Genomic DNA, 22,761 nt, shown 5'->3' with positions numbered 1-22,761 from the left:
ACTTGATCGAATTTGATATTACTTACTGAATCTTATTAAGTAGTACAATTTAGCAAGCAAACTTTATAGGGCACGAAAGCAATAAGTTTCACAGCTATCAAGCAGTACTGACATATGGTTTGTTCTGTCTTTTTCTTTCTTTCCGGATTTATAACTAGATACGATTACTTATCTGTGAAACAATCAATGCATGGATTCGTCTACTTATTCCAATGTTAACATCATCAACAACAACCATTAAAACATCTCAGCAATTAAATCCAGTTTATACTGCTGTTATAGAAGATTTCTAAATAACCTCATTATTCATTTAGATGATCCTAATTCACGAATACGTGCCAGTGTATCACGTGTTCTCTTGAGAATCAATCAATTCGCTCCAGATCTGGTGATTAAAGTTTTAAACAAAGCTAAATTATGTCATCATTCATCTCAATTATGTGATAAACTATTAGAATTTTGTCATTCACATTCTCAGTAATGTTCACAAGAAAATATTATCGATAAAATGACCGAGATGAATGAGAAACGAGTGATAAAAGGATTGAAATTGTGAAGTGGTATTGGCTACATTTTTGGATAATCTATGCTCCCACATATCTAATTAAGTTTTACACTGCTGTTGGCAAAATTTTTTTCTAATTAACTTTTGTTTTTATTGGCTAGTCTTTGTGTTACAACATTTTAATACAAAATGTACAACTTATGACGATAGGTTACATATATTTTTTATTTATTTATGTGAAATTACAAGTGAATAAAAGAAACTACTACTGAGAATGTTGTTCCTTTCTTTTTCGGTGTTTCTTTTTTGTTTTAGATTATTGGGTGATCAGTTTTTCACCTTTAAATCATATATACATGAATTGTAGTTTTTGCGCTAACTGACAAATATACACACAAAGATTTGTGTATATGTACACTTTTGTATGTATTTAATGGGTGCTTCCTGGTATCACGTAATTTTTTACGTTTACTAAGGTAATCCAGTATAGATATACTTTACCAACGATCTTCAACGAACAATCAAAATAATAAAAGCTGATTTTAAATATTAAAAATGCCATTATGAATAGTTTATTGTTGGATATCATGTTTTTGATTAGATTTTGAATGTTTGATGGATTGAATGAAGAGTTTTTGTGTGTAACGAGTAATTAAGTTTAGAGCGTAGACGTTAAGATTGGGTTGTTAGAGTTAGGCGTATTAGGATTTTAAAACGTTAAGGATATTAGGATTTATAGCCCAATATATGGATAATCACCCTGTAATAGGTTCATTTATCATCTTTAATCCCTATATCATGTTTTTTTAATAAAGAGCTCTTTCATAAAAGCTGCATTCCGATTGATTAGGTCTTAGATCAGTTTTGAAATCCCTCCTAGCTGTCAGTGTGCCATATATTTACCGATAATGTACTAGATTTATTGGTGTTTAAAAGCTTTTTTAAACTTTCATTCGACTTTTAGTTTGCATTCTAGTGATGAAGTTTATTCTAAATAATGTGGAATGTTGTAACCGAGCGACCAAATGTTGGTTTACTCATTCAACTCTGCACCATATTTGGGGTTTAAATGTCTTTAAAGTATTTCTAGTGGTTAGGATTCTAAACTTTTAGCCACTAAGTCTTGGGTTTAAACCTTGCCACATCTCCTTCGGTCAGAGTAACCGGTATTTTATTAGTATCCAAATACTTAGTTAATTTATAAGTTATAGACATAAGAGTACAAGTCAAAAAATTTAAACAATGCCCCCCCATACAGTGCAGGCCAGCACAAGGCTTAAATTGTAAAAAGACTAGGTACAACGAAACCAACACGACGTTAGTTCGTGAAGTTATTGGCTGCTAGTTGGTGCAGACTGATGACGTGATTAAATGTTGGTGATGTTAGCATAATACCAAAGAGGGTTGCAATGATAGTGACATATGCCTTCTTAACTTTCCGAATTTTACGTTTCAACATTAATCCACTCATTAAATTCTTCATTATTTCGTTTTCGAACCGTATTCTTTGCTTAGTTTTTTCACGGTAATTGACACTACAATTATTTTGATTTCTTTTCTATTCATCATGTTAATTTTAACTCGCTGTGATATAGTGTTGTGATTTTGATAGATTTATATCTGTCCCAAGTCGTTTTGTGTTCACTATTTTAAACTGAATTTCTTCCGTTGTTTGAGGTCTAATCATATTAATCAAAGCGAAGTGAGTTGGACGGATATTCATCTGTCACCCAACGAGCGATTGTGGTACTCCTATATGCGTAAAAATCACGACATAGCCTCATTGATCAAATAACATTTTTAGTTAGTCGCAGTCTCTGTGGTGTATTCATGGAGTGATGATACAACCTGTCTCCCGAATTCCAGTCGGAACCACAGATCGTGTGATTCAAAGTCTTATGTTTTTAGTACTTACTCACACATTCACAAAAAGTACCGTTCAATATGTATACACATTTCAAACTAGCTAACATTTTAGTATCACGTTAAACTGCAATTAATATTATTCGCACGCAAATCAATTGTATGAAACCTTATTCTTCGAAACCATCAAAACAGTCAATAAAATGATGCTTTTACAATTTAATTGATAATAATTGGGACTATCCTCTTATATTTTGACTGGAATTCGATCAGACTTATTTGGCGCATATGGAAACAAGTTTATGTAGACTAAAGGGAACGTGACTAGCAGTGGGATCCGGGACTCTCATTTCGTCCTATTTGAAACTCGTCAGCTGAATTTGCCTGAATTCCAGCGTTGGTATCCACTCTGTGATCCGAACGCAACACAAGTGAGTAGCTGTCTGGATTCAGTAACTAGATAGATGACACGTTGGCGTCTGGAGACATAGGTAATGTGTTTGAATCCTAGAGTAGACACTAACTCGGATAGAGTTACCTCCTGCTGACGAGTCTATAATCAAACAAAACTCGCATCCTGTGATTTGTTGTTGGTCACATTCCATCTATTTATGTAGCGATATTTTTACCATTTGATTGAAAATATACGGTACCCTAAGCTGAAAAATTTCTTCAAATCTAATGAATATCACTGTAACTATTCAAAAACAACTAAGTAGAACTTTCCACCAAATGAGAAACAATTTTTACTAAAACGATTAATTGTACTCTATAGTAAGTTGAATTTGTTTAGGAAATCTAATACTATTGTACTCATATCGAGTATTATATTGATTAGGTTCCGAGTTTCCTTGAACCGATGCTTTGACATTCCTTGCATTTCTATGTAATTAACTTGTACATTATAATTAATAATAAGTATCATAATTGCTGAACAGGTTGATGACTCAGTAGCTTGAAAACAAACGCTGTTGTTCATAGATACAGGTTAGGGGTTTCAGTTTCATTTCGCATAGTAATAACACGGATGCATCGACATATGACTAATGAGTCTTAAATAAGACTGGAGTTGCAACTTGTATTTTATTATTTAACCACTGTTCAAAATAATAATTATTTTATACTATTTTGAAATGTGTTAAATTTTAGTCAAGGACTTTTCGATTTCATCTTCCGTCGTAAAACACATTTCTTGATTCAGTGAGTTACTCATATAGATAAAAACCAATAGCGTGGAAGATGTTAGCTTGGAAATATTGCAAAAATATCAGAGAGTTTTTAGAAACTCAGTATATTCAAGTTGACCAATGATCGATAAACCAAACTGCATCCATACATTTTACTAAGTAACCATTCGGGACACTGCGAAATAAATTATTATGTTATCCTATTACAATAAGTATCAAGACATCTGTACTATGAGTAATTGTTGCCACGTGCCAAATAATAAAGCCTAATTAGCTGCAGTATAGGTCCTTCAGTAAGAAGCTGTACAAGTATAGAACTACCAGTGTGATACCTTCAAAAATCATGACTAGTTTTCACATAATTTTCAATGTCAAATAGAAACAGTTTAGATAGGAATTTACATTTAAAGTAAATTAGTTGGTAAGAAAAGATCTTTTATTCACTACAAAATTTCCTGACACACCCACGTGACTTGTTTTAATCTTAGAGCATAAACTATTCTAATCTTCCTACTTGTCCTATCATCTATATGTTTGACCATGCCAATTACTAATGTGTAACATTGGTTAGTGATTTATACAAATGTGTATGCCAGTACTTATGTGTCTGTATACGTACTTGTTTCTCCTTCATACTCACAGAGTTAACTATTTCTTCCACTTCAGTTCACGTGCACTTCATCTCGCCTCTCATCGTTCGTTAACATTATCAAATGTTTGAAATATATGTTCCTCAAATACTTGTACATTAGACTACTCATATCTAGGTTGCAATTAACAAGATATGTCTACAGAATATATACGAAGTAAATAGGATGTATATTTCATTAACACCAATATCATTTGATCATATGAAGTCAGATCCCAGATCAATAAACATTCACGATATCATAATAAATATATTTTTGTTATATCCCAATGAGTAGAAAAATTGTATTTCTGACGGTTCGTGACTTGATGTAAACCACAAGCTTAAATAGTACTACGGTACACATCAACATTTATTTCTGATATGACATACAGAAGTGACAGATTATTGGTTACTTCGTGACCCTGACTAAACCTCTGTTACTTGATTGAATATTTAATTTATTAACAACAGGTGTGGCGCATTTTCTAAGGTCCTGCTAAAGCCTACAACGGATTTAAATCATTTCAAATGTCAAATTGTATCATCTACAAGGTTTGTGACTTGTGATAATTACTTCTAATGTGTCAATTGTCAACGAATATAAGTAATTTCCGATTTATATTTACTGAACTGAAGCAATTTAGTGCCCACTCGCTTGTGATTTCTTTGTTTAAACGGTTTTTGATAGATAGTAATGCGATTCTAGACTCAATATCCACTACCAATATCGAGTTAAAGACTGATTTGAGAAAATTTAGCATTTTTATGTTTTTGTTACATGAACTTATATTGGTTATTTTCTACAGTTGAACAAATCTATCTATACCGAAGTTCACACTTTACAATTCTTTTATCTGTGTACAGAGACATGAAAACAAAACTAATATGGCTCCTACTAACAATATACCACATACGTTAAAACAATCATTATTAGCCAATAAGAAACAAGATCCATTATGCATTGATTATCATATGTTAGCTGATATTTTACCGAAACCGCCCGAATTACCTGTACCGAATGAACCGAATTTTATTCCAAATGAATTATATGATTTGACAATCGGTAAATATCACAATGGTATGAAACGTTGCATCGATGTTTATTCACAGGTAAAATTAGATCACTCTCAGTGAATATAGTTTGTATTAATGGTTTCGTGAAATTAAAAATAAACAAAAACAGTGTAATGTAATTTTTAAGAAGATGAATTTCTTTTCTTGTTTTTTACTTGTATGATAGAGTTACTTATAATAGGAGCAGATGATTATTGTGGCCGTTTATTGATTAACTTTCTCTGTTTCGCTTATAGGCACAGTGACCTACTATACCAACGATACAGTAACCAATAAACAACAACCAAGACCTTAACACTTATTGGTCCTAGAGCTTGTTCCAATCCAGTGTCCAATCAGAAGGCAAAGTTAGCAAATATATATCTTCTCTATGATGCTCCATTTCATTATAACTCAAGTACTCAAACATGAGTTAACGGACCATAGCATACGCTAAATATCAAATTATATCTTATATACACTCAAGCCTTAAGTGACAGAGGGGAACGGAACAAAGGACGAATAATAGATTAATACTAGTTAAGGAATAGTAAAGTGTTTAGCTACGGTTAATGAATCCAACAAAAACTTACGATACACGTAGTATAGTAGCATAATGATCCAGTCATTTGATAAGTGTACACTAAAAATATTTAGTTTGGTAACCTGCAAAATATTTCCAAAAATTACAGCTTTCTCAATATCGACTTCGTTAGATCATTAAGGATAATGTATTTTTCACAATTGTTGATTCCATGTCGTCTAAAAGTGTTGCCTTGTGTCTTTCGCCGTCATGGGTGAGCGTCTTTGTGGAGTTAGTAAACTAGGTTAGAATAGCTTTTCAATACCATTCTTGTTTTGAATGGTTCTTCAGTTGACAAAATTCTTAAAAGAAAATCATGAAATTCAACTAACTTTCATGGATTACTTCCGTTTTTAAACGTTCTTCACTTTTTGTAGTCGCTGGCTGTATAGTTTGATTTTCTCGTCGTATTAGAGATTGGTTGAACTTATAAGCGTGAATCCTTTCTTGTTATCCCAATCATATCATGGTCTGTGTCAACTATATATCTTAAGTTGATTTCTATGTTTCGGTCACGGGTGTATACTATTGATGAGTCACAAACTAGAACGAAATACTTACCTATGTCTGTTACCCTTCGTAGAGGAGCATAGGCCGCTCACCAGCATTCTCCATCCAACTCTATCCTGGTAATCCTTTCCAGTTGCTATTCATCCTTTTCATGTCTACTTCCAATTCTTTGACCTTTTTTCTGTTTCCTTTAGTATCCCAAGTTAGCGCTTGTCTCGTGATGCAGTTTGAGGATTTCCATAATGTGTATCCTATCCACTTTCAACGTCTTTTCCTAATTGCCTCTTCAGATGGAAGCTGGTTTGTTCTCTCCCGCATAGACCGAAATACTTACCATATATCAAATGGCTTCTAATAATTCTTTGGTTTATATTCATGTGTTACAAATTACCTTCAAAATGAATAAATCATTACAGACGAAGTGTATATTTTATGGAAATCCTCAAAATATGGTGTATATTTTTAGTAAACGGAATACACCCATTAAAACATTAAATAAGAAAGATTAGTTCAGCGAAGAGTTCTCTTTTCGGTGAATTTATTTCCAAAGCTGAACAATCGCAAATATACATACTTATTTTTCGAGATGATAATAATTACAATAATAATGATGATGAACTTTTGTTAGATATGGTGACGCTCCAAAATGCCCTGGTATGGCCGAGAATGGGGAGAGTCAGCTCTCCCTTTCGAAATGCTTTCACATGGCCACGCGTATATAGCCTCTGCCAGGGAAGTCCTACTCACTGCCTTCTCGTGGCGGGGGTGTTGTTTACGAAAATGGGAGGACGAAAAGTGAATGTCCGGCGCTTTAACCGGAATTCAAACCAATGGTACACATGAGCTCCAGTATCCTGCGGGAACAAATGGCGTATGAACCAACTGATGGTTACCGGCTTCCATGGAACTGCATGTCCTTACGATGCTCCACTGCCTTGTGGATCAGGCATTCAGGTCGAAGGCTCGGGGAGTGGCGTAAGTGAGTAAGTAGTTTTCTATGGGATGGGGTGGAATATATGCAGTAATTTAACTACTCAGTATTTATACGATAGGATTATGATCAATAATAATGATAATTCGATAAAACAAATCCAACTTCTACAATATTCGTTCCGTTATAACATCCAAATTCAATCACTTGACAATAACGTGGTATCTTTTGATGCAATTATTGGGTAACTGATGTAAAAATTAAGCAGTTCAACCATTTCCATTAATCGCCTCTATATTAATCTGCATTGTTTGTTGTCCTAGTAAAACAAGCATAGATTTGACAGTTGATTAATATCTTATGCTCTTGTGTAGGAGGTTAAAATAACTTCATGTATGTTAATTGGACAAAAGTGTTTGTTTTCCTATCGTCAAACACAAAAGCAGAAAACTGATCAGTTCGCACTATTAATGTCACTGAACGGTTTCTACTGATGTAAAACTACTTACTGAAATCTATTCAAAAATTAATATCTCAACGACTTATCCCACAGTTGTAACCGTCAGGTACTAACTGATCATAATGTGTGGTGGGATTTTTTTAAAAAAATGAATAAGTAGGCGACTAACAAAATGTCACACTAAACCCAGCCTTATTCTCAAACTAATAACATCCTCTGATGATAGAACAAAAACAAGAATACTAAAAACGCCTTAACAAAAAATAATGAATATATTTTGGTGGAGTTTTGTTCTCTGAGCTGGATGGTTTGGTCGTGGAGCTTTCATCGTTCTTCTGAACGACATCATCAGCATAAACTTCAGATAGAAGTGAAGTGTTCGAATTTCTCCATATGTGTTTCACAGCTTGTTCTGTGCACCTCGATGTTGATTGGTTCTTGTTGACCTTAAATTTATCATTGTTTACTTCTTTGTTTTGGTTATGTCTCCCATTGGTTTGATTTTTGTTCCTATATTTATGCATGATTTTCCTGATTGGTTGATAAATTGGATTGATTTCAATATGTTTGTTGATTGCTGATTGACCTGAGTGCCAAGCTTCTAAAAATTCTCTGGTGTTTTTAGAGTTTCCTCTGTCTAAGATTTCTACATTTTCCCAATCGAATGAATGTCCGTAGTTATCCACGTGTATTGATATAAGTGAAGAGATATCATGGCGTTTGACTGCTAATTGATGTTCATGTAGACGTAGGTGGAGGGGGCGTCCGCTTTGTCCGATGTAGTGTTTGTCGCAGTTGGTACAATTTATTTTGTAGATGATGTTTGATTTGTTTTCCTTTGTTATTTCATCTTTTGGTTTGCATAGGATTGATTGTAATGATTTTGTTGGTTTGTGTGCCACACCTATCCCGAAGGTTTTCAGCAGTCTCGTTGCGGTTTCTGATATTCCTTGTATGTACGGTAGGGTGATCCTTTTGTTGATTTTTGTGCTTGATTTGGGTTCTGATGCTGTGTGCCGTTGGTGCTTTTTGATGAAGTTGATTGGGTAGCCGTTCTTTTGAAATATGTCCTTCAGGTATTTCTCTTCATTTTTTCGTGCTGCCAGTGTGCTGCAGTGTGTCCTCGCCCTCTTGAACAATGTGTGTACGCAGTTGATTTTGTGAGCTCTTGGGTTGTTGCTGTTGTAATTGAGGATTTGATCTGTATGGGTCGGTTTCCTATATACTTGAGTTTCCAGTTTTCCTGTATCGGTTCTAGTGATCAATATATCCAAGAATGCTAGTCGGTTGTTTGACTCCTGTTCCATTGTAAACTTGATGTCGTTGAAAACGTTGTTGATCAGTTTGTATGTGTTTTCCAGTTCATCCTTTTTGACGATGACAAAGGTGTCGTCTACGTAGCGAATCCAAACTTTTGGCTTGATCACTGGTAATATCGTGGCTTCTAGTCTTTGCATCACTGCTTCTGCGATCAGTCCTGATATTGGTGATCCCATTGGTGTCCCTTTTGTTTGTTCGTATTACATAATAATAATGTTTTTAAGACCAACAATTAAAAAATCACAGTTAAACTATCTGTTGATAAGAACGTACTTTAATAGTTACAATCCTTTTATAAATCATGATAATCGGTTGTTTTTATGAATTTGTATGAAATGTACTTAATATGTGTATACATAGTTTGAATCAAGTTGCTTACAATCTAGTATAGTGATTATGTTTACTTGTTAATTAGATCAAATGGATGAATCAATCAAATTACTGACAAGTTTTGCTATTCATTTAAAGTTTCTAGTTACTACCTGTTTCCTACATTGTGTTTTAAATCAATATTTATCGCTTAACTTACAAGGCTACTGGTTAACCCCAAAATATTCGTTATTGTTTTAACAGTTGAATTTATGGGTCACTTGAAGCTAGACCACCATTGGAAACCTGGAAGCACTGGACGGGCGTTTCGTCATACTGTTGGACTCCTCAGCAGTGCGCATCCACGATCCTACCTCGTGAAATTCAATTGACTCATGAATTCAACTATTAAAAATTTCTATGGTATCCACAAAATCCCTCTCTGATTATATTCATTATGAGATGGTGGAGAAGATTTGTAGCTCAGGTGGATGATTTTGGTGGAGTTTTGTTCTCTGAGCTGGATGGTTTGGTCGTGGAGCTTTCATCGTTCTTCTGAACGACATCATCAGCATAAACTTCAGATAGAAGTGAAGTGTTCGAATTTCTCCATACAAATCTTCTCCACCATCTCAAAATCATATGAGCGTAATACGCTTCTCGTTGTTCGAAAATGGGAGAATTTCGCCAAAAGGCAGGCTTCCACTCGAGAACAACTATATTTTCTCCATGAGTGTCTTCGCCAGCATGTCCTACCAACAAGTGTAAGATATAGACCTCCAATCAACTGCCCATTAGGATGGAGAATTGCCGAGCAAAGTGGAAGAAAAATGGTACACCTAATGATAACGGATGCACACTACAGGATCTGCAAATACCAACACGTCATAGAAGACCAAAAGATAAAGCTACAAAGGATGCTCACATCAGAACATTTGGAAATCGTGACAACAGCCATCGAGATATCATGCAAACGACATAGAGAACAAAGAAGAAACACCTTAAAGAAAAAACTAATCAAGATCTCAAAACCACCCATGGAAGAAAACACAAACAACTGCGTGATCAATCTGTCAAAACAACCACTGACAAATACGGAAGAACACCTGCTCCAAAAGGATTAAACTACAATACAAGCGACGCCTCAAAACTACAGTTCTTCGCAGCACTAGAGTCATCACTCAAAACTTCCGGAATCAGTGAAGAAACACAACAGGAAATAAGGCAAACTATAGTACCGATAACTCAACAGGTGAAAGAAAACAACCAACTGACTCCACAAGAACAAAAGGCCTTGAAAGAACTCAGAAATAGAAAAGATATTATCATAATACCAGCGGACAAGGGACGCACCACAGTAATCATGGACAAAGAAGAATACATCAACAAAGCCGAAGAACTACTCGAAGATAAGAGCACATACAAACTGATGGACACAAATCCCGTCAAAAAATTAGACAATCAAATCTCAAAGACTTTAAACAAGCTAGTCAAAGCAGGAGAAATAACAAAACAAGACCAATGGAGAATGAAATCCAGTGGACCAGTACTCCCTCGATTCTACGGTAGACCCAAAATACACAAACCAAACATTCCACTACGTCCAATAGTAGCACTCCCCGGAACGCCAACATACAATTTGTCAAAAGAAATTTCACGAATACTGAGACATCTAGTAGATTCAGCCAAACACTCCATCAAATCCCCAACACAATTCCTGGACCAAATTAAGGATATTCAAATCAACAACGACGAACTCATGATATCCTTCGACGTAACAGCACTGTTCACCTCAATTGAACCACAGCTAGCAAAAGAAACTATATCCCTGCTACTCAACAACGACACAAATCTCACCAAATACACGACACTTCAAATTAAAAGTCTACTGGAACTCATCGATTTATGCCTAACAACATATTTTCAATTCAACAACAAAATCTACGAACAAACAAAAGGGACACCAATGGGATCACCAATATCAGGACTGATCGCAGAAGCAGTGATGCAAAGACTAGAAGCCACGATATTACCAGTGATCAAGCCAAAAGTTTGGATTCGCTACGTAGACGACACCTTTGTCATCGTCAAAAAGGATGAACTGGAAAACACATACAAACTGATCAACAACGTTTTCAACGACATCAAGTTTACAATGGAACAGGAGTCAAACAACCGACTAGCATTCTTGGATATATTGATCACTAGAACCGATACAGGAAAACTGGAAACTCAAGTATATAGGAAACCGACCCATACAGATCAAATCCTCAATTACAACAGCAACAACCCAAGAGCTCACAAAATCAACTGCGTACACACATTGTTCAAGAGGGCGAGGACACACTGCAGCACACTGGCAGCACGAAAAATGAAGAGAAATACCTGAAGGACATATTTCAAAAGAACGGCTACCCAATCAACTTCATCAAAAAGCACCAACGGCACACAGCATCAGAACCCAAATCAAGCACAAAAATCAACAAAAGGATCACCCTACCGTACATACAAGGAATATCAGAAACCGCAACGAGACTGCTGAAAACCTTCGGGATAGGTGTGGCACACAAACCAACAAAATCATTACAATCAATCCTATGCAAACCAAAAGATGAAATAACAAAGGAAAACAAATCAAACATCATCTACAAAATAAATTGTACCAACTGCGACAAACACTACATCGGACAAAGCGGACGCCCCCTCCACCTACGTCTACATGAACATCAATTAGCAGTCAAACGCCATGATATCTCTTCACTTATATCAATACACGTGGATAACTACGGACATTCATTCGATTGGGAAAATGTAGAAATCTTAGACAGAGGAAACTCTAAAAACACCAGAGAATTTTTAGAAGCTTGGCATTCAGGTCAATCAGCAATCAACAAACATATTGAAATCAATCCAATTTATCAACCAATCAGGAAAATCATGCATAAATATAGGAACAAAAATCAAACCAATGGGAGACATAACCAAAACAAAGAAGTAAACAATGATAAATTTAAGGTCAACAAGAACCAATCAACATCGAGGTGCACAGAACAAGCTGTGAAACACATATGGAGAAATTCGAACACTTCACTTCTATCTGAAGTTTATGCTGATGATGTCGTTCAGAAGAACGATGAAAGCTCCACGACCAAACCATCCAGCTCAGAGAACAAAACTCCACCAAAATATATTCATTATTTTTTGTTAAGGCGTTTTTAGTATTCTTGTTTTTTGTTCTATCATCAGAGGATGTTATTAGTTTGAGAATAAGGCTGGGTTTAGTGTGACATTTTGTTAGTCGCCTACTTATTCATTTTTTTAAAAAAATCCCACCACACATTATGATCAGTTAGTACCTGACGGTTACAACTGTGGGATAAGTCGTTGAGATATTAATTTTTGAATAGATTTCAGTAAGTAGTTTTACATCAGTAGAAACCGTTCAGTGACATTAATAGTGCGAACTGATCAGTTTTCTGCTTTTGTGTTTGACGATAGGAAAACAAACACTTTTGTCCCATTAACATACATGAAGTTATTTTAACCTCCTACACAAGAGCATAAGATATTAATCAACTGTCAAATCTATGCTTGTTTTACTAGGACAACAAACAATGCAGATTAATATAGAGGCGATTAATGGAAATGGTTGAACTGCTTAATTTTTACATCAGTTACCCAATAATTGCATCAAAAGATACCACGTTATTGTCAAGTGATTGAATTTGGATGTTATAACGGAACGAATATTGTAGAAGTTGGATTTGTTTTATCGAATTATCATTATTATTGATCATAATCCTATCGTATAAATACTGAGTAGTTAAATTATTGCATATATTCCACCCCATCCCATAGAAAACTACTTACTCACTTACGCCTGTTACTCGTGAAGGAGCATAGGCCGCTCACCAGCATTCTCCATCCAACCCTGTCCTGGGAAATCCTTTCCAGGTCCTTCCGGTTGTAATTCACCTTTTTCATATCTGCCTCTATTTCCCAACGTAATGTGTTCTTTGGACTTCCTCTTTTCCGCTTCCCTTCAGGATTCCAAGTCAGGGCTTACCTCATGATGCAGTTTGATGATTTCCATAATGTATGTCCTATCCATTTCCATCGTCTTTTCCTAATTTCTTGTTCAGCTGGAAGCTGATTTGTTCTCTCCCACAAAGGCTGTTGCTAATGGTATCCGGCCAATAGATGTTGAGTATCTTGCGTAGACAGCTATTTATAAATACTTGTACTTTCTTGATTGTGGTTGTTGTAGTTCTCCAAGTTTCAGCTCCGTACAGTAGAACTGCCTTGACGTTCGTATTAAAGATTCTCACTTTGATATTGGTAGAAAACTAACTCGCTAAAAAACGCTAATGGTTAAACAGCTAGTATTAAAACCTTAAATTCTTAGATTTTAATCTCTAGTAGGACCATGAATATGCATTGCTTTTAAAAGTTCTATACTAGAACATAATCACTATTCTATTGTTTTATTTTATTTATCTCTTTAGACAGATATTACTGAATTATTTGAATTAAATGAATTAAAAAACAAATTGAACAATTTAATACTGCTTATTAATGAATATCCAAAACAAATAAATCAAATTAAAAATACATTAAATTATCAAATGAAATTAATTATTGAAGAGATTAGTTTAAATATCTATGAAATTATGAAATCACGTATAGATAATTTATCTAAATCATATGATAAATCTATTGAACATATTCGTGGTTCATGTAGAACACAATTAGCTAATACAATCTCTGTATTAAATGGATTACTCAATACTGCTAAACGACATGATGGAACTTTAATTGAAGTTAGTTATTTCATTTTGTTCATGTATGAGATTTTTTTAGGGAAACTTGAAAATCATATATGAGGATTGTCCTAACTGTTGCTGCTACCTTGATGTGGTAGTCGGACTTGCCTATCATGATGAGCTATACTGGCTTAAATAATCATTCCTCAAGGTTCTACCATGCCAGACAGGTCTATTGAAGTACCGTAAGACTAAAAGCAGCAAAACCAAGGTCAGAAGGCGAAGTCGTACGGCTGACTGTACAGAGGTGTGACGGCAGTAAGATGTTTCCTTCAGATAACCATCATAACAGTGATGCTGTCTTCCCACTAGGAGGGTGGGTTAGAAAAGGTCGACCCTGAAAATACACACCTCACCTTAACCCACGAATTCCCATCTCCGATAGTAAGGTCCCAACAAGTACAGAGCTAACACGAAAATTACTCACAAAAAGGTCGTGTGTGACTGATCTCAAGCAGTTGTCCTTTGAGAACTACGGTCACGCTCTCAGGTCTCTAAGACCACCTCTAGTCCAATTTCCTTTTCAGGTACCTTCAGAAGAACCCTTCTACGGTGTTCACAGTCGGGAAGTGATATCCGCTCTCATACCTCTAACAGCACTCAAGTTCACTGTATGAGGACTGTAGAGTAGTCCTCAATTATATACGTTGATAATCAATATTTCGTCGGTTGATATGATCAGTGTGGCAAGCCCATTTGGCCACTGTATTATTTGTCTATTCATTGTAACTCAGACTTTTAATTCACTATGTTAATTTCGGTGTGTATGATCGAATGCATGTCTGTACATTAACCCTTAAGCTATCCTCCTATTGGTTGCAATGTGCAGATAATCGATAATTTATCCATACCCGATTAACTCTCAAAAATATATATGGGTTTTAAACACACACACTCACTCTGTTTCGTGTGCTTGCTCACCGTACGCTTGTGGATTTTTATTAATCATTAACAATAAACTATCTCTATAACTGGTGTTCAGGCTTCTCAATAATCTCGAGTAAATCCGCAATTCTACTAGGAAATTAAGCCTACCTTAAATACTCAGTTTACGGAATATTATTTATTGGAGTCAGATATAGCGGACATTAGCCTCCACATCAGTTTATGATTATAAATACTTTTAAATTAGTTAATTTATTTTTCAGTGACCTAAAATAGTTTTTAGCCTGTTAGTTGCAGATATTGAAAAAAAACAGTCATAAAAGAATAGTAAATAACAGTAAATTAATAATTTGTGGCCCTTCGTATTTAATTACAAGGTTTCTAACATCATGTTGTGTAATATTTGTTTAATTCTTCTCATTGAACAGCAGTTATTGTGATCTTAAATACTCTGTGGTATGTTGGTCAGGATGAAACAAAGAATCTATGTGACTAAACCGAGAAGAAAATATTACATTTAATAACAGCTTTCTAAATAACTGACAGCAATGGTGTAGATCAGTGTACACGAGAAATTCGTAAATGGAGTTTGTTGGGATTGTAGAAGCCTATTACGGATTGAATCCGAGTCAAACAACCATGAAAATCTAGAAATTATTATATAACTACTTTGTCCTAGCAGAAGACTCTTCTGTCTATCCACGGATCCTTCATGGATCAAAATTGGAGCCTTTAGGTCCCATCTCTTTGATACTCATCGGAGTGATATTACATGAGGAACTCTTGAATAAACCTGGGAAAACTATCAAGATATTCAGGAGAAACGTATAGTCATTCATGAATACAGGACACCATAGGAAGTATCTCTTTAATATTAGATCAAGTATTTAGGTGAGGACCGTGAAGACTTCAAGGGTGCTTCAAAGTCAAGAAGATTTTCGACTAATTGTATTGATGAAAACACTGAATGTATTAGATCTCTTATATTTTTGGGCTACTGAATCAGTATACGTTTGATCACTTACGTACTGGATTTGTTAATGTTTTCTCTGCACAAGATTCTAGCATATATCTTAGTGGTTAAGAAAACTGTTTGCTATAAATGAAACACCAAAACAATTGAAAGTTCATATTTATGAGAAATTCTAGGAATGTTTTGAATCGTGGAAATGGAGTTAGAATGACGATAAAACTAAAATTAGGGAGTATTTCATTGAAGAATGCGATTATTCTGATTCATGCTTTGTGAAATGACATTCTCATACCCTTATTTCAAAAATTTCTGGGAAGAACTGGATCATTTTGTCATTATATTTGTATACCACTCACTTCAGTTATTCGAAGTATTAACTGTGTAATACTTACTCACATATTTCGAGTATTTCTTACTTAAATATTGTTCAGTTTTAATGATTGCAACTTTTAATTTATCATACTTTATAAACTGAAAGTTTAGTAACAATTTTGCTAATCATTTTCTATATAGCAGTCAATTTTATATCTAACCTTGAATGTTAACAAAGCGATAGTGATTGTTATATTTACCTTGGAATATGTTTCCTTGAAGGTTCGAAATCTGTCAGTAGTACATAGTAACATATGCAAGACTAAGATCAACATTATTACTTTCTAAGAATTCTAAATTTATCTGTTATTCTTCATTGAAATGTTAACGAGGAATCACAAAGAGAACTCTCGAGTGACCATTAACTATTTCAGTGATTATTTCTAGATTTTTTGTTTATCAATATAAGGTCCATATTCCATTGATAAAGTTTGGCTTATACCTTGTCGATCTTGTTAACAACATTCATTAGACCTTATTTCTGAGTGAAGATTAATTTATAAGTATGTTATTAAAGTAGAGAGCACTCTTTTATCTTTATTCAATAAAGTTATGATTGAATTAATCAATTTTCGCTGTTCTTTCTTAAGTAATATTTTGGTACACTTACTTCAAAACTAGTGGATTTCAGCAGTGTCGAATACAAGACGATTATTCACTAATGCAATGGAAGATGTTTGATCAATATCCTGAACTAATTGAAGTTAGATATATAAACCATTAGGTACTGGGTCTAAAGATTAAGCACTCAACGCGTGTTTCGATTTTCCTTGTTCAGTTCACGATCTAGTCATGGATTCCAACTGCTGATGGTCCTGCACTAAAGTGAAACAGATGCCTAGTGTCCCATGATTTTCAGTAATTGTCTAAGAATAATTTATGATGTTGACTATGAGAATTATAAAATTAAACTGTTGAATAGTTTTCCTGTAGTTCGGTTAGTAATGAACATTATTTTTCTCAGAATTCACTTCGTAAGCGAGTTGTGGAATTAGAAACTGTCTTACAACAAAATGAATTAGATATGAAATGTCTACAAGAGAAATTCAAAGAACTGGAAGACAAATACGACTCATTAAATCTTGAAATGCCAAATATTGTTATTTCAAGGAGTTCCTCAGTCGAATTAATACCAACACGAGCCATTCCACCTGTTTCTGTTGTACTAGTTCATGAAGACAAATCCGTACAAGTCGATTCTTTTGATAAAAAGAAGGAGTCACTGGAGAAAGAAATAAAAAGTCTATTAGAGCAGATTGAGGTCAGTTTTGTTCTTAACAGATAAACTATTAGTTTTGACCAGTAACAATTCAGGTGACTTAATTCCTTATAGTCAGATTCGCTTCATATGTACATACTTTACATAATGTTAGTACTGAAACTTGTCTGATAAAGAACGCAGCATAATAAACATTTTTCATAGAACATAACGGTAATATACTGTATTAGATGTCATGGCACCGGATTAGCAAACCTATTATGAAATAAATGTACAGATGTTGTTACTGATGAACATAACTCTAAACGCAGTAGGTTTAGCACAATCTCTTTGCAAATTATTATCGATCAGCTGATCATACTTAAAATCAAGTGGTATGTTACCTGACAAATATCTCAGTCGCATTACCAATAATTGCGTGATTCAAGTTCCAATCCAATATACGTTTCAAGAAAATCTAAATTATTGAAATAAAGACCGAAAAATTATGAAGAGTTCTGAAACTCAAAATTAGGGGGAAGACAAGAATCGGATGCACCTACGTCATTGCAAACGATGTTGAGCCATATCATTCAAAGTCTCTAACCTCCGGTTACGATAATCACGCAAACGCCAATCAGGTGGTCTACATCTACTAACATGGCTCGATCCAATAGTTGATAACGTCGTGGACTGATGGAATGTTTTGGTTTGGCTGCCCATAGCTTCTTACAACTTACTTCTACACCAGAAAACATAACCCATCGAAGTAGGCGGGAGTTGCATAAACTTATCACATTTCCTAACCTTCTCAGTTGATTAAAATTCACTGCCTCACTAATCGATATAATATCATTACCTAATACTCCATCCCTAACCTAAGCTTTTCTCACTGGATGGTCTCAAAATACACAAGGAATTCTTCGAAGATAACTGTCTAGAGCTTGATGGTTTTTATTGGTGGTCTTGCAACTGTCAGTCCATGATTTAATCTATGTAAAACAACAATAATAACGATCGAAAATCAAGTACAGTGATAACATTGAACCTTATGATGTAAATAGTACTCCTAACATTCATGTTTATTTTATAAAACTTTCAGATCCTTACTTACATACTTACGCCTGTTACGCCTAATGGAGCATAGGTCGCCGACCAGCATCCTCTAACTCACTCTGTCATGGGCCTTCCTTTCTAGTTCCATCCAATTCTTGTTCATTTTTCTCATGTCTATCTCCATTTCTCGGCGTAATGTGTTCTTTGGTCTTCCTCTTTTCCTTTGACCTTCAGGATTCCAAGTGAGGGCTTGTCTTGTGACGCAGCTGGGTGCTTTCCTCAATGTGTGTCCTATCCACTTCCAGCGCTTCTTCCTGATTTCTTCCTCCACTGGGATCTGGTTTGTTCTCTCCCACAGTACGTTGTTGCTAATAGTGTCCGGCCAATGGATCTGAAGTATTTTGCGTAGACAATTGTTAATAAACACCTGTATTTTCTGGATGATGGCTTTTGTAGTTCTCCAGGTTTCTGCCCCATACAGTAGAACTGTCTTGACATTTGTATTGAAAATCCTGACCTTGGTATTGGTTGACAGTTGCTTGGAGTTCCAGATGTTCCTCAGTTCTAAATATGCTGCTCTTGCTTTGCCGATCCGCGCCTTCACATCTGCATCAGATCCACCACGTTCATCAATGATGCTGCCCAAATACGTAAAGGTTTTTACATGTTCCAAATCTTCTCCGTCAATTGTGATTGGATTGGTGCATTCTGTGTTGTATCGGAGAATCTTGCTTTTCCCTTTGTGTATATTGAGACCTACTGCTGCTGAGGCTGCTGCTACACTGTTCGTTTTCTCCTGCATTTGTTGTTGCGATTGCGATAGGAGGGCAAGATCATCTGCGAAGTCTAGATCGTCCAGCTGCATCCTAGGTGTCCAGTGTATCCCGCGTTTCCCTTCAGATGTTGACGTCTTCATGATCCAGTCGATGACCAGGAGAAAGAGAAAGGGTGAGAGTAAGCAACCTTGCCTAACACCGGTCTTCACTTTGAACGACTTTGTCAACTGTCCTCCATGCACGATTTTGCAGTGTAATCCATCATATGAGTTCTGTATGATATTGACTATCTTCTGAGGCACGCCGTAGTGTCGAAGAAGTTTCCATAGTGTTGTTCTGTCCACGCTGTCAAATGCCTTTTCGTAGTCAATGAAGTTGATGTAGAGTGATGAATTCCATTCAATTGATTGTTCCACAATGATCCGTAGAGTTGTGATTTGGTCTTTCAGATCCTAGATATTCACATTTGAACTAGTCATGTTTTCTTATAATATATCTGTACAAATATCCAACAAGAAATATTAATAACAATACTAATTGACTATGAATATTTGTTTGAAAACTTTTTTTTCAATTTCAGGTTCTTAAATCTGCTTTAAGTGCTGTCCAATCACAAGTGAGGTCATTAATTGAACAACGTGACCAATCAGAACAAAAGGTTAATGGATTAAATAATCAGTTGAATGACTTTAAAACAAACTATGTTAAATTAGAAAAACAATTACTTGATAAAACTAATGAATTAACAATGTATAAACAGAAAGTAACTTCAGCTGAATCACGACTTAATGAAATGTTAGCATCAATGAATAATTTAAGATCGGAGAAAATTAAATTAGAAAATGATTATGCAAATAATCGAGATAGTGAAATGGTAAGACTTCCAATTATACATGTTGTCTTCTTAATTTAGTATTGTTATAACTGTACCCTGTGTCCGGTTAATTTATAACATAATGATACCGCCAATTAAAGAACAGTGAATTATCGACCAGACCAATGACGCATAAAACCTGTACGAGCAGTCTAGAGTCTTTATCGGTCCGGCTTACCGCCTAGCCCCACCTGTTGAGTTCAGAACACTAATCTCAACCTCTGCGATATGAACCATTTATTTCAAACATACTAGGTTTATATACAAACCAAACAGACCACATCACACCATAAAATAGGAAACAACATTTGTACAAGATTTAGCCATATGTGGCAGTGAATGTAGGAGACTATAATTAATAAACTGGGATTAACTTAAGAATGGCAAATCGTATAATAATAGTTCATGGGTCAAAATAAGACTCATAATAAGAGGGACATGAATATGAATAGTTTAGTTACTTAACAATTATACGATAAAAAATATACGTTTAGTATTTGTCCATAAATGGATCCCAAAAGTTACCATTCATTATTCTCATCGGGATATAACAAGTATAATAAAGTTAAATCGGTTGAGTAATTGATTTAACGGATGAATTGAAATATTCTTTTTCTAATCTATGGTATACTACGTTCCTACCATTATAATACGATACTAAAACTGGTCTGGGTGACTGAGTTTATAGTACAGCTAGATTAAATACTAGGAAGATCTGTTATACTAGACCATGTTATATCAAATAAACAATACAAGACCAAGAATAGAGAACTGAAATAACGCCAGACAATATTTCACACAATTACAAGCAGTTGCTTGCAATGAGTCTGCATTGGAAATCAATAAAGGCTAAGTTACACATTTGATAGTCAGTAAGTTGAGTGCCTATTTGTCTACACTCGATGACCAATCATATTTGCTTTCATTACTACACATCAATAATCTACGAATGATCAATCTGTAAGTTCTGGTCAAATTCGGGTTAATGTACACTGTAGTAAATAATTAATAATTTACAGTTTTCATTGAGAGATTGATAACCTCTGCTCATTAAATCAGCTCAGAGTCGATCATACTGGTTTAGATTCATCCACTATTAATTTTCACGTAGATCGTGAATTTCAGTATTCCTTCACACATATCTTTCAATTATTTCTTTCCGAATCATACAATACACTCCCTATTAACCGTGTTTAGATTTTACCTATTAAATTAAATGATTTGACAATGAAGTGTGCAACAAATTATATTGAAAAGTTAAAAACTATCTTGATTAATAACATTCACTATTAAGGCATTTATTGGTGGGATAACGTTTATTACATTCTCAGAAGAATTATAAATCATAAACTATTAGAATAATTATTTCACTGAAATAATCCTTACAATTCTCTTTTACACCAATAGGACATTAAATTGCTTAGGACAAATAAAGATTTACCTGCGTGCACGATCCACTCACTCTATACTAGTTACCCAGTCACTACTGTCCTACAAGGCTTCAACACAACTCAAATTGAGAACAAGTGATTCGTCTGACTAGTACGTCTATCAGTAAACAATCAACAACTGATATTTAAGTACAAAAGGTAGGGAAATATCTATATGATACATTGTTGTAACGGGCGGTGTCCGAATAACTGATACTGATACACGGTATGCTATATGCTAACCCCCCCCAACTGATTAATTGAGCGAGAACACGAGAGTGAGCACGAAAGCATACTGGACTACCTAATTGTTAAGTCTCGATAAGCATAATGAATGGTAACTTTTGGGATCCATTTATGGACTTGACTGGCTGGGCTAGGTGGAAAGCAGGACCAATCAGGACTCTAGACTGCTCATACGGGTTTACGCGTCATTGATCTGACCAATAAGTCACTGCTCTCTAATTGGCGGTATTAACACGTTATACATTAACAGGGCACACAGGCCACAAGTTATAACACTACTACTCCTGATTGGCTTGCCATATCACACATCAAATGCCTATCTATCTAGGAAAGCAGTCAATCACTTTTTTCTTTCCCCCACACAACATTTCATACTATATGGAACCAAATAAAGCACAGAAAAAGAAACCTCGTATAGATCTATGTTATGCTGACACCATTAACTGTTCGTCCCAGCGCACTCAACAAGACAAATCATACATGAGAAGTATAAACACTGTAAAATTCGATCATATTTATAAAACATTAAGAATGCAATATAAATGTAAAATTCCTCTGACGGTCAAAAAGACAGGATATTTGCAGTTTAAAGTTAACTGAACCTTGGTAAATCTACATTAAGCTTTTGTGGATGCGACTGTTATTATACTTCCTAAAAGTATGTTAATTCATGATTTCAAATAGTTCTTGAAAATGAATATCAATGAGAATAGAGACAGCATGAAATGCTTACTGTCTATTAACTTTATTCGTTTAACGCTAAATACAAACAATGT

The 22,761-nt window shown here is 35.0% G+C and overlaps 1 protein-coding gene across 1 annotated transcript; it reads left to right on the top strand.

Moving 5' to 3' along the window:
* Positions 1–4,714: 4,714 nt before the first annotated feature.
* On the top strand, positions 4,715–21,602 carry SPA2_6 (component of the polarisome; the record flags this gene model as incomplete). Its single annotated transcript, XM_051219266.1, has 6 exons — positions 4,715–4,738; positions 5,051–5,296; positions 13,858–14,172; positions 17,370–17,666; positions 20,016–20,309; positions 21,507–21,602. The coding sequence occupies 6 exons, from the start codon at positions 4,715–4,717 to the stop codon at positions 21,600–21,602; spliced, it is 1,272 nt and encodes a 423-aa protein (XP_051063950.1).
* Positions 21,603–22,761: the final 1,159 nt, after the last annotated feature.

This window comes from Schistosoma haematobium, assembly GCF_000699445.3.
Source record: "Schistosoma haematobium chromosome Unknown HiC_scaffold_447, whole genome shotgun sequence".
In the NCBI taxonomy this organism is placed as follows: Eukaryota; Metazoa; Platyhelminthes; class Trematoda; order Strigeidida; family Schistosomatidae; genus Schistosoma; species Schistosoma haematobium.
The sequence above is the reverse complement of the archived record's forward strand: the minus strand, read 5'-3'. Positions and strand labels throughout refer to the sequence as shown.